This window comes from Hetaerina americana, unplaced genomic scaffold (assembly GCF_022747635.1).
Source record: "Hetaerina americana unplaced genomic scaffold, ioHetAmer1.1.p SCAF_65, whole genome shotgun sequence".
NCBI classification, from domain to species: domain Eukaryota; kingdom Metazoa; phylum Arthropoda; class Insecta; order Odonata; family Calopterygidae; genus Hetaerina; species Hetaerina americana.
Window position 1 is genome coordinate 1,006,908 of NW_027287261.1, and position 12,631 is coordinate 1,019,538.

The 12,631-nt window shown below is 33.3% G+C and overlaps 1 protein-coding gene across 2 annotated transcripts; it reads right to left on the reverse strand.

Annotated features, from left to right (window-relative positions):
• Positions 1–1,687: 1,687 nt before the first annotated feature.
• TfIIB (transcription factor IIB) lies at positions 1,688–12,477 on the reverse strand. Of its 2 annotated transcripts, XM_071594654.1 has the most exons (7): positions 12,272–12,477; positions 11,839–11,949; positions 10,635–10,821; positions 8,488–8,703; positions 4,815–4,947; positions 3,261–3,382; positions 1,688–2,209 (listed from the first exon to the last, which is right to left on the reverse strand). In XM_071594654.1, exons 1-7 carry the CDS (start codon positions 12,289–12,291, stop codon positions 2,048–2,050), a joined length of 951 nt encoding a protein of 316 aa, XP_071450755.1. In that variant the 5' UTR covers positions 12,292–12,477; the 3' UTR covers positions 1,688–2,047. The 2 variants fall into 2 exon arrangements, with proteins under 2 accessions (XP_071450755.1, XP_071450756.1); XM_071594655.1 differs by lacking the exon at positions 12,272–12,477 and having other exon boundaries at positions 11,839–11,966.
• Between the last annotated feature and the right edge of the window lie 154 nt (positions 12,478–12,631).

Below are 12,631 nucleotides of genomic sequence, written 5' to 3' on the forward strand. Positions count from 1 at the left end.
GAGCATTAATCATCACCTTAACAATGCCAAGCACTCCAACCCTAAGGTGTTGATGCATACAAGTCCTTCAAAGCAGTAATGCAAGATTCTAATTAGCTGGTACTTCAAGACACTTGAAATCAATGTCAGAACACACACCCATGGAATCAAGTCATTTCATACAAATTGTCGGCAGAAGTCAATAATGTTTCAAAATTTCAGGGAACTGATACACTTGGGTCTACAGTTATGGTTTAGTTTTCTAAAACAGATGATAAAACTGGATAAGCACTTTAGTCAGCCATATTGAAAGTATGTTGAATGAATAAATGGGTGCTTATCAATTATCATGCACGCTACATCAGTTAGAAACCCATGATTGGAAATCTATGGTTTTCTGGGATGGCAGAAAGGTCTTGAGACAGGGCCATTGAATGTATAAAAAATTAGGTAAAATTTGTTAATGAAAAAATCTTCCATTATATATATATATATATAAATATATATATATTTATATATATATATATTTATATATATATATATATATTTATATATATATATTTATAAATGAAGGAGTTTGCAAAGTAATTTCAATACAGATGGGATTTTCCTGCTGTTAAATAACTAAGAATGTTTCCGAATGAAATACCAAGAATCCATTTCACTAATATTACCTAGTCTAAACAAATCTATATAATTTGAGCATTACAATACTGCAGAATCATTGTTTTAAATGTCCTCTTAACATTTATGAAGAATGAAAAATTACATTATACATGTTTTCACACAAACTATCATGGGCAACTATCAATCGTAAGGATTGATTTAATGGTTGGTTTTGACATTAATATATTTAAAAAAAACCATAATAGCTTTTCTCATTTATATTTCAAGTCTTCATAAACAATGGAATGTACAACAACTGATACCAAAATTCTAAAAAATATATAAAACAAGCCTCAATATGATTTTTAAGCAAGCAACAATCTGCTCCATTAAAAAGTAAGAAGAATGCAATGTTTGCTGGACTGAGCTGCACACATTGGACTGATACTGTTAGGAAGCTCTCATAATTGTATGCTAGGCTGTATATGCATCCAAAATAAGTTCAACTGTTTGATTATTTAAAATAATGGAGAGAGGGGGACAGCATGAAATTTAGGAAAAATTTGAATTGTGGAATTCACTGCAGCAATAGAAATTTAAGGCTGCAGATTGTATTTATTCAAAGGATAACCATGCAATGATACAATACTTGATTCTTGGCAAAGAATTTTATTGAGTTTGTGTTCATAACAGAAACAAGTTACGAGTCCAAAAGGAATAAGGGAGAGTATTTCAAAAATATAAATTGGGATTATTTTACTTTTATTTAAATAAAGTTTTATAAAAACTGTACAAGGATGGTAAAAAGCCCCACATACATAGCTGTGCATTCTATAATTCATGGACCAGTTAAGGCATACATTTGGAAAAAGTCTTAAAACTTTTGAGGAATTTGATCCAAGTTTATTTCACTAGGTGTTTTGTATGGTCTCTTGTTGAATAATTATTAGCTACGCATGATATTACATTTATACTGTCATCAATAAAATGAGGGGCAAAAAAATTAAAATTTTGTCAAATTAAAGGCAAATTAGTAATAGAATGGACAATTTAGGTACAATTCCCCATTATAATAGATAAGTGCCTGAATAATACTAAGAAAGAATGCAATAAAGCTTTTATTTAACAAATAATTATCTAATATTTAGAGAACTAAAGATTTACTCCCCAAAAGTCAGGAAGACAATTTTTCTCCTGTAAAAAAAATTTCAAAATTACCTCTCAAAACTTCAGCTCATGAAGCAGATAAAAACGTTAAATCTGGAACTGCCCCTTGCTTTGGAACCAAACAACCAGATTTTGGTATCCTAGTGATGCAACTGGCAATCACTTCACTATTCACACAAATGTTATGTCATATATCATATGTATTTATATATATTAATATATCCACAGTCACAAGATTCCCTATATTTGCAAGAAAGATTTTGGCAACAATAAAAGAGAAAAATCTGTACGCTGTTTACATTTGTGGCAATTGGTCAATTGGTATTGCAAATTTGAAGTCTTCAGGAAATAGATGAGATGCATTTGGGTGCATCAGTTTGTATGACTGGCGAATAGTAACATCAGCAACACCAGCTATATCACCAATTTCTTTGTGGCTCCGCTTGTCATCCGAGGCCTAATAAAAGGAAATAGCAGAAAAAAAGAATGAATATAAAATAGTAATAGGTATTTTCAATAAGATTAGCTGTAATCACCTGATAGAAAAATGAAAAACCAAAAAACATAATTTTGAACTGTCATCAAAACTGGATGATGTAAACACTTGAACAGCTGAGAAACTCAGGGTAAAATATGAAACTGCATACAATGATTCTTTAATAAGATAATATATTTTTTTCATGTCTCTGCATTAGTTTTAAGGGGTTCTTCGTCAGGGTAGACTGCTTTGACTAACTGTTACGACACCAATTTGAAATATGCTCTGTCAGGAGCTAGTGTCTTAAAGCTTGATTATTTATAAAGAACCATTTCATGGTATTACCATATTTTCTCATCAATAATGTGCATCTAGAACTTAGTAGTTATCATGAATTTGTATTGATACCATGCACCCTTTTTCTCATGGATTTTTGAGATGAAATAACTATAACAATAGCAGATATGTATAAAATAGAATGCAATTAGAAAGGCATGCTTCCAGAATAATTTATTTTTGCGAGACTCTTCTTTAAATTATTGTGTACATAGGTATGTAAATGTTTGGGTTTTTTCAATATTCATTTTACATAGTCCGCTTTGTCATTTTTTTCGATCATATGAACATTTTTGAATAGATAGTGCATGCGTTATCGATGGGAAAATAGGGCAATTCTTTTCCTAACTTATCATACTAATACTTCACAAGATAATGTTTTAGAATTTATTGTATTTCAGTGAAATCTTAATTCCTCATTTCCCACTCCACTTGGAGCCCATATTTTTCCAAAAAGGAATGTGTTTCCCACACTATCTCTTCAAGTTGTCATTTGCAATTTCCTCTCTACATAGTGTTCGTCTTCTTTAGAGGGCAATGACCATTGGATTTCTGGCATGTGTTAAGCAAAAATGTATAATAACTTCACTCTTATCTCGTACCTGAATGAAGCACAAGAAATACAACAAAGATGAAAAGGTTTATGACAATGACACTTGGTGCAATACATGGATGTTCAAATGCAACTATTTACCTGAGATGCCATGTAAATAGCAGCTGCAGCTACAGAGATTGGGGAACGCCCAGGAACTATATCCAGCTCCACTGCTTTTCTGGCTATATGAGTAGCAGCCCTTTGAACCATGTTGGGCAATCCTATAATAATAAGTAAGAACTATAAAAATCTAGAAACTGAAAATAAATAGTTATTACAAACATTATAATTGCCTTTGTATAAAAAATAACACCTTTGATGGAAGTGCTGGATGACAATAAAAAGAAGACTTCCTGGAGAAGTCAAAAGCATATCGGGAGGAACTAAAGTCAAATGTTTATTAAGCCAGTCCCATCATGATTCTATTGAGCAACAAAACTTATATTTATGTAAACACTATGCTTGGTCCTTCAATAAACTTCAAGACTATTGCTAACTTAACTATTTCCTCCAGTTCTTTTGCTTTTCAGTGATTTCCTGATTCATTCAGTACATATAAAAAATTTTTACATAATACTGAAGGTTTACAGTTGTTACCGTAATGGTAAATGATTAATTTATTCTACAATTATCTTGGTAAATACTATTTCATTCTAATGTTGTTTAACACAGCTTTAGAAAGGTTAAAAGGGAAAATGGAATGTCAAGCAGAAGATAAAAAATTCAGCGAGAAGTATATGGAAATATAGGAAAACTTATGGTGAACTGGAGACCTTTTACGTGAAGTTATACTTCAATATTTTCAGTGTTAAGTTTCTAAATAACATATATTACACCTAATTGCATAGGCAAATCTTTTTTATATCATTTATTTTTTATAATCCAGCACCATACTCAATTTATAAAACATAAAAATAGACAAAATATCTTCCCTAACTTCACAATGTTATATATTTCATCAAAGGCCCTTTCAAACATTAAATATGAAGTTTAATGTTAGATATATACTGTCTATTAGTATATATGATGGAATGTAGAAATGTTTAGAAGGGCACGATTAATGGGGGACAAACTTATCAGTTAATTACTGTGATTCGAGGACATCATTTTTTCATTCTTCAGAATTACCACAATAAAGAACAATTTCCACCCTATCCCTAACTGTGGCCTATATTTGTAATTATTTAAACAATGGGTCAATTTGATGTTACACCCCAAAAAAACTAAGGAGAAAGCTCATTTCCTCCTGCACACACAATTTCTTTTATTTCTTTCAATCTCCTTCCCAAGTTCAAGTGAATATATATGTATTCATTCCATGCCAGTATTTGCATTTATTTATCATCAGCATCAAATACATTGTTCAATGGACCATAGCCTTTATGAGGATTATGAAAAAATGAAGGTAAGAGGAAATGAGTTTCCCAGAAAAGGGGCAAGTACAATATAGTAAAGGAGAAGACAAAAAACATAGTATTAGAAGTTACATAGAACATTAATTGCTGTATTGGATGTACTTAACTAATTTTATGATAACTGAATTCATAACAATCAATGAAAAATATCAAATTAAAAAATCAGCACAGGTCACTAAAAGTTAAAGAGGTTTACTAAAAATAATAAGTGAAAACTATATCAATGAAAACCACTCACCCAGGTTAGAGCAGAACCGTGACATGAAGTCACCAGTAGTGATGAGATCAACACTTGTTTCAAGGGCTTTGAGAATCAGTTTAAAGCACCTGCCAATTTCCTTTTTGCTTATTTTGCTAACAGCACAAATTTCCTGCCAATGGAAAATTTTTTGATACTTTCTCAAATCTCACAAAAACGACAGTTAAGTGGAAATAATTACTCTTCTTCCAACTTGATCACAATTCTATTACACACTACTGGAATTCCATACACAAAACAATGATTACCTTGACAGTGAATTAGTAACTTAAGTTATCACTTGGGACATAATACTCTCTTCCCCTATGCATAATTAATTCCTGCATTCCACTTCCTTTCATCTCAAGTCATAACACAACACTCATTACATATAACAATACTATCCCTTCAGGGTACACTTTATTATGCATCAAAAATCATTTATAAGCAGACACAACCATGAAAAATAGTGAAATATGAATTGAAATTTATTATAAAATTCACAAAAAAAAACAAATTTTATAATAAACACCATAGCAAATTCATTTAGCAGTTTAAATTATGAATATTTTGATGAATTCACTTTTGAGGAGTGCAATTACTTTATAGAAAAAACTATTTCTCACTCACTCAACTCACCATCCTCAAATATCCATAATAATATTCAATTGTTCCCAGCTCAACTCAATCCAAAATAATCCTTGTCAATTTTCAATTAGTCTTATAAGTTTGAGAGATAGTAGAGTCCGATACTTGTGGAATTACATAGTAATGCACATGGAAGTATCAACATACTTTGAGCTTCCAAAGGATTTATTTCTGTCAACTAATTACTTTAATCAGATGATGCTACAGTGTAGCGAAACTAGTTGACAGCAATAAACTCTATCCTGTGGAAACTCAAATTATTTTGCTTCTTTCTTGTGCATTAACAGGAGTTAGAAGTGGCTATACACTACATTATGGGATATGATTTGGAACTATTCAGAACCATAGAATATAAAGGGTCCGTACAATAAGTACTAAGCTAAGTAAGGGACTGGTTCCAAAAATCATAATTTATTGCAGTTATCATTACAATTACTTAATAATCTTCAAAATTCATTCCTCCTGTATCGATACACTTATTTTGGCGCATCTGCAACTTGTCAAAAGCCCGCTGGAAGTTGGTTTCCGGAATACTGTTGAGAGCCTTTGTCCTAGTCGCTTGAACCGCTTCGATGGAGTTGAACCAATATCCTTTGACCTCCTTTTGAGCTATTCTTTGAGGTAATAATTTTGTCGAAAAAATCTTCATCTTCCTGGATGCTGTCTAAAATGTCTTGCGAAATTTCCGGTTGCGACAGTTTTGTTTTGTTCCTCGCTCAAGACTTCCAGCACCAGCTTTGCGCACACTTTTCTCAACGCAAGATCCTCTGTTACAATGCTGTGGACGGTTCTGACAGAAAGGCAGGTCTCCTCACTGATAGGGCGATGGTTTAATGCCTGCAAGAGTCCAAAATGTTTTTCACTTTGGCCACCTGAGCACCGGTTCGAGTAGTCTTTGATAAGCTTCCAGCCTTCCTTAAACATTTTTTGCCACTCAAAAACCCTTGTGCGGCTTAAGGCATCATCCCCATAAGCCTGTTTAATGAGTTTAAGGGTCTCCAATGTGGATATCCCGAGTTTAACTGTAACTGCGCAGCGTTGCTCAACTGTGCACTCCATGCTGGCGCGATGACACCACAAACAATCACACATCACAAAAATCCACCTCCTTTCTCAACTGGAAAATGATCACTGCTTTCACTTCCACGCTCTTTAGAACTGTCGCTAACATCACTTTAGATTGCCTGTCTCTTCTCAGGAAGGATTATCACACTTTCATTTGAGTCTGATGACTCTTCTTCTTCACCAGTTTCTCGATGAAAATGGGCACTGTCTTCACTTTCCACAGAGTTGTCGTCATTATCACTTAGCACATTTATGTATTCAGCTAACCTGTCACCGTCAACACCAGGTGGGAATGCATTTGTTGAAAGTGATGTCATTTATTAGGCCTAAAGGTTATTTCAATTTCGAAAAGCCACTAGGCCAAAACATGACCACATATCCAGTCATCACTATGACACTGGCTACACGAACAAAATTCTCTACTTAATATAGGTGGAGAAATTTAATAGTGTTAACAATTGCAAGAGACTGCACACATTGTATTCTTTTATGGTCAACATCATCTTTCAATTACTACTGCTCTAGCTACTGAGATAACAAGATTGACAATCAGAGTCAAATTGTCGACTCAACACACCAGCTGTGAGAGATAAAAGGGTAGCATTTGCTTAGTATATTTTCTTCTGCCTTTCCTCGTTAAAAATGAATGGCAGTGAAACAGTAAGTAACAAATTATCAACAGCAGAGAGCAGAGAAGACGTTTAGAAACCTAGCATCTTTTTGTTATGATCATGAATCATTCGCGAAACGAATGAGAAAGCGATGTACTTCGCAATGAATATAATGTTCCACTGCATTTAAAAAAAGAAAATGTCAAAAATAATAACACCAGCATAAATACCAAGAACAGAATATTAGAAGAATATCATTTCTTAAGTGTCGTATCAGAAGCAGTATTGTAAGAACAAGGCATGGCGCTCAGAAAATTCAATCAGATATATAGGTATTTTAATTACCAAAGCCATTGATCATTTCAATTAACAATCAAAATTATATTGTCACGTTGCAAATTTGAGCTATTCTTGCATTATTTACTACTTAGAAAATCATTTTCTTAGCATACCGCCTCATAGACAATGATATATCATCGATGGCACTTCTGCCACACTCAACAAACGATGATATATCGTCATGTGGCACTCAAAGGGTTAAAATTGCCAGAGAATAGTAAGAACTGTGCAGAGCACCATTACAATTGGAAGTTATAAAAGGAAACCATCTTTCTGAAGTTATGCTCTTATTTATTTAATAAAAAATTGATTGAAAAACTATCTTCATGCATGGCAATACATAAAATAAATGGGATTATGCCACTTAGTACTTATTACTACTGTTTTGTTCAATGTTACTTATTACAGAATGTTAGGATAAAATGTGTGATGAAAAATCTAATATCTATTCCATTTATAACACTATTTAATATTAAATGAGAGCTTTCTACATTTTAGTGGCTCTTATGCATCATATGGGGTATTGGGAAATGATTGGCGGCCAAGGGCCTATAAGAAAGGTGGTGAGAAATATTCCAAGGGGCTATGCTCCCCAAATAATCAGGATTTTGCCAACTTCAGACTATCCTTAGCCCCGAATAGTTCATTTCAACAAGGATATTTACTCCATCTAAGATCTCATCAGGCTTACTTATTTCTGGTCCTCAGAATGCCAAAGTAACAATATAAGGCAGTAGATAATTTTATTTCATAAGGGTTGCCAAGGGCTGTTATCATTATTTCTTTGACCGAAGATCAATAGGCACATGATATACATAAAATAAAACATGGGAATGATTTCCACTCTACATGCCAGCACATGCTTCAGTTGTAACTTGTGTTGTACATCATTAATGTAACTTTTTCAGCTCAGTTATTGAGTGACAAATTATTTGCTATCATCTTCTTCCCTAGGAAGTACAAATGAAAATGCTGCAAAATAAAAAAATTAAAAAAATGGATCAACTCACCTTAAAAGTACGAGGCACTCCCTCTTGTCGGCAGGCAATGTAAAGACAAGCTGATGCAATAGCATCATTTGAACGACCTTTGAGATTGCGACCATCATGCACTTGCTTAAACAAATTATTTGAACGGTCAACTATGGTGCGTGGCAAATTGATGCGGTCTGCCATATTGTTAATTTCTCTGAAGGCATTTATCAATGCACGATCAGAACTGCTCATCTGAAAGAAAATTGTTTAAGGACTTAAGTGAACAATAACATTACACAATTGATATTATTATGTTTAGGGAAAATGGACAAGAAAAGTTGTTGCAGGGAACACTGATAAAGGGAGGTTGGAGAGAGATATATACACGAGCCCAAAACTTTTCCTTGCTGTCAAAACATAAAACTGATTTTTCTTTGATATATTTATCATATAATGCTTTAAGTTGACATATTATTAAGATCCTAAATTATAATGAAAGGGAGCAGACGTCCCTATATAAGTGTCTTAGACAATCCTAATGGCAAATGTTTAAGACTTTTTTCGGAAAACTGCATGGACACCTACATATTGCCAATGAATTAGAAAAATTTGTGATGTTATCTGCTAACAATTGTATGTCGGTTAGGTACTCTTAAAATATTCTCCAATATTGAATATGCTCTTGGATCTGGAAGCTGAGATATATTTGGTGTCAAAAAATTGTAAATTTACCAAAATGTGACATCTGTCTCAATGATAAATATGGGGCTTTACACATTATCCATTTCCTTTTTGCTGAATATAATGTGAGTTTCTCCCCTGGAGTCTTCAACGGAATTTAATCATTTTTAAAAAAACTATTTTTACAAAACATTCATTAATCGTACAGATATTTTTATTAATTTCAAAACCAGTGTAGTACCCATTATTAATGCCACCATTATCATCAGTTTTAAATAAACTTATCATGGTGACATTCTTGGGATAGAAAAAGGGTAGGCTGTTACAAATAACTTAATTTTGATTAAATGTTTTCATTTAGTTATCTTAAAAATAGTTCACTTTACTAGCAACATACTACTCCCAACTTTTTCCCAAACTTGGAATACCACTTTCAAAATGGTGAGAAGCAACCCATTCATTGTTTTTTCTTTATCCTAGCAAATGTTTCTAGTTTGTCTTCAACTCTTCAGAATACATTTTGGAAAGAAGCATCCATTGGAAATATATGCCACACGGTCAGATAGTCAACAAATAATTTTACTTCTGATGGAAGCAGTCTACAACTAGGGTGGAGATACGGATTCCTATATCTCACTTTTCCTGATTTCTCTCATTATCATTGCAGTAAGTCTTAGTGCATATTATTTTGCACGCAATCTTTCAACGCTTCCCTTACCAACAATGTCAATGAATTTAGTCTGACAATAGATTTGATTGCTACCAAGACCTACATGGGCAAGGACCTATTACAAACAAAAACTAATTTTAAAATGAAAGTAACACTGTTTGCACTGGGTATTCCCCATTCCCGTATAGTATTCCCAATTCACATATCAAACTCCCCTATTCATTTAAAAAGTTTGGCTCTTTCCTCCAAATTTTGGAAGAGACTAAGTACCTAATTCAGACTTATTCCTCACTGAGTGCCTCCTTTGATAATATTTTAGAGCCCTTGAAACTCTTGCCATGATTATGATATTAATCTGAAATGTTATTAAAATACGACGTAGTTCCTTCATATTTTTCTTAAAAATCAATATCTTGGAAATGTATTCCCAGATGACTAAATATTATTTGCAGCACAATAAATGCTATGCCTTTAGTAACATTTGGGCAGCATAATCTTTTTCTCTAACTAACATAAGAGACATGATGCTGAAGATAAAAGTATTAGTCAAATGATGGAAGGGAGAATGCGAGGAAAATAAGGCAGAGGCAAAGAAATAAAAGGCAATTTAGATGACATGAAGGAATGTACACAGCTTGCTGAGCTCAAGCATTATTAGGTGCAATGCAGGCAGTTTCAGTGACATTAAGCTATGCTTAATTTTTTAAGTGTACCAAGAAATCATTTACTAATGATGGGCATAATCATCAATCATTCTATGAAACATCTGCTAAATATTAGAATGATTGAAATTCAACCATCAACAAATTATGAAAAAATTAATGTCACCAACCGTTCTCCTGTTCTGATATTTGGATACTCCAAATGAGTCAAAAGAGGCATCCCCTCTCCCAGGTCCTATGACAGTTGAGAGGTCTGAGCCATTTAAGAGAGGATTTTCAGGACCACCAACACGTGAAGGATCAGCACCAGCTTTCTCATTGCTGAATGTCCGCCATTCAGATCCAACATCTATTACCCTTTAAATATACAAAGTATTCGTAAGATTCTTGGTAGGATAACCCACAGGCTACTGATAACCAGCCAGATAATATGCTGCGTTGCTATGCTAATGAGACATAAAATTGCTACAGGCAATTAAACCAAACTAATAATAGTAACTTACAGAAAAGTAAAACTCCACACAACTATCTGGTTAATTAATAATCAGTTACATCAATTAGTCTAAAATCCCAAACGTTTAACATTAAAGGTATTGCACAAAAAAGCAAGATTCATTTTTCAACATCACAAATGTGTATAATAGTTGAGAAATTGTTTATTTAGAAGGAGAAATGACACTTCCAACGACTCTGGGAAACTTCCAGTGACAAGGTTCTTAATGCATCAACAATAACATACCGCATTTATCATTCACTCTAGGAAGGAATAGCCGTACAAGGGCAACATTTTAACACTATGAATTAAGGACCTGACAATGATTTAAATTGGTCATCAATTGTAGGCTGTTATTATTTAACCACTTTAATCGAACGATATTATTTCAAAAGCATCCTCGATGCCATTACAGTATTGTTAGATAGTCAGATGAAATAAATTCTCAAGAAGGGCAATACCACTACTATGCTTCCCCTTGCCATCAAGTTTGGTGAAGGTCCCAAGCATTCTCTTTACCTGCATCTGGACATCGCAATTTCTTTGATGACATATTACACTAACCGATGCTAACGCTCCCATGGAGATGTAACGCAACTCCACCCTGCCTTATTACATATTTATCATCAGTAAATATTCATTCAATGAAGTACTTTCAAGGCACTCTAAAATAATTCCGCAATATTTCGTTCAACTTGGTCGCAAAATTAAATCCATCCTTTATATAGCCTATTTTTAGGTATAATTCAAAAGCATATATTTCAAATACTGCATCTACTCAACATTATGAATTAAGATATAATATGAATTTGCTAAAATACTTATTAAATACAATAAAATGTAGTTACAGTAGCAAACATAAAAAGTTTAACAGATCTTACCGATCGCCCACTACAAGTCCACATTCAGAACAAATCTGATCTCCAGCTCTATAGTCTTCAATTAAGGGTGCATCTGGATGTGCATTGCAGCATACTCTGTTGGCATCAACCCTAGGCGATAAGAGCATCAAATTACAACCATAAATTCTAGTATATTGAACAAAACACGAATTATTCTTATATATAGTAAATTTATTACATTATTCATCGACTGGCACCAAAAGATTACTTGAAACAATCAGGAAATCGGGGTTTTTGACAAGAACTTCACAATGTTTACAGCTAGTAAAACTTGCACAGATTTGACCATATCTTTAGGATCGCATTTCAAATAACTATATATCATGTGCTAGGGATATATGCAACTACTATGCACTCAAAAATTAATGTTTTCAGGTCTTATGTCATTTGTAATTCAGAATTTTTCACTTGCCTTGAAGAAGAAGCAGCCATGTTCAATCACTTTGACACCATTGCTGAAATCCACTATTTCCACAACGATCCCCCCCACTCGCCTGGCAATACACTCCCGCCAATGATGTCGTTTGTGTAGACCTGACGTAGGGCGGAAACTACGAAGATTTTATTCGGATTTCTATAACTCACAGTGGATTTCGTGGAAAAATTATTGAGAAATACCTAAAAATAATTTATCGAGATAATAGAATTACAGATTTCAGTAGAAGTCACTTTTTTCGATTTTATGTTACGCGAAATTAAAAATCATTTTTATTTCAGGTAATATAAATACTTTTATTAAAAAAATACGTTTAATAAATATTCAAACTGTTAT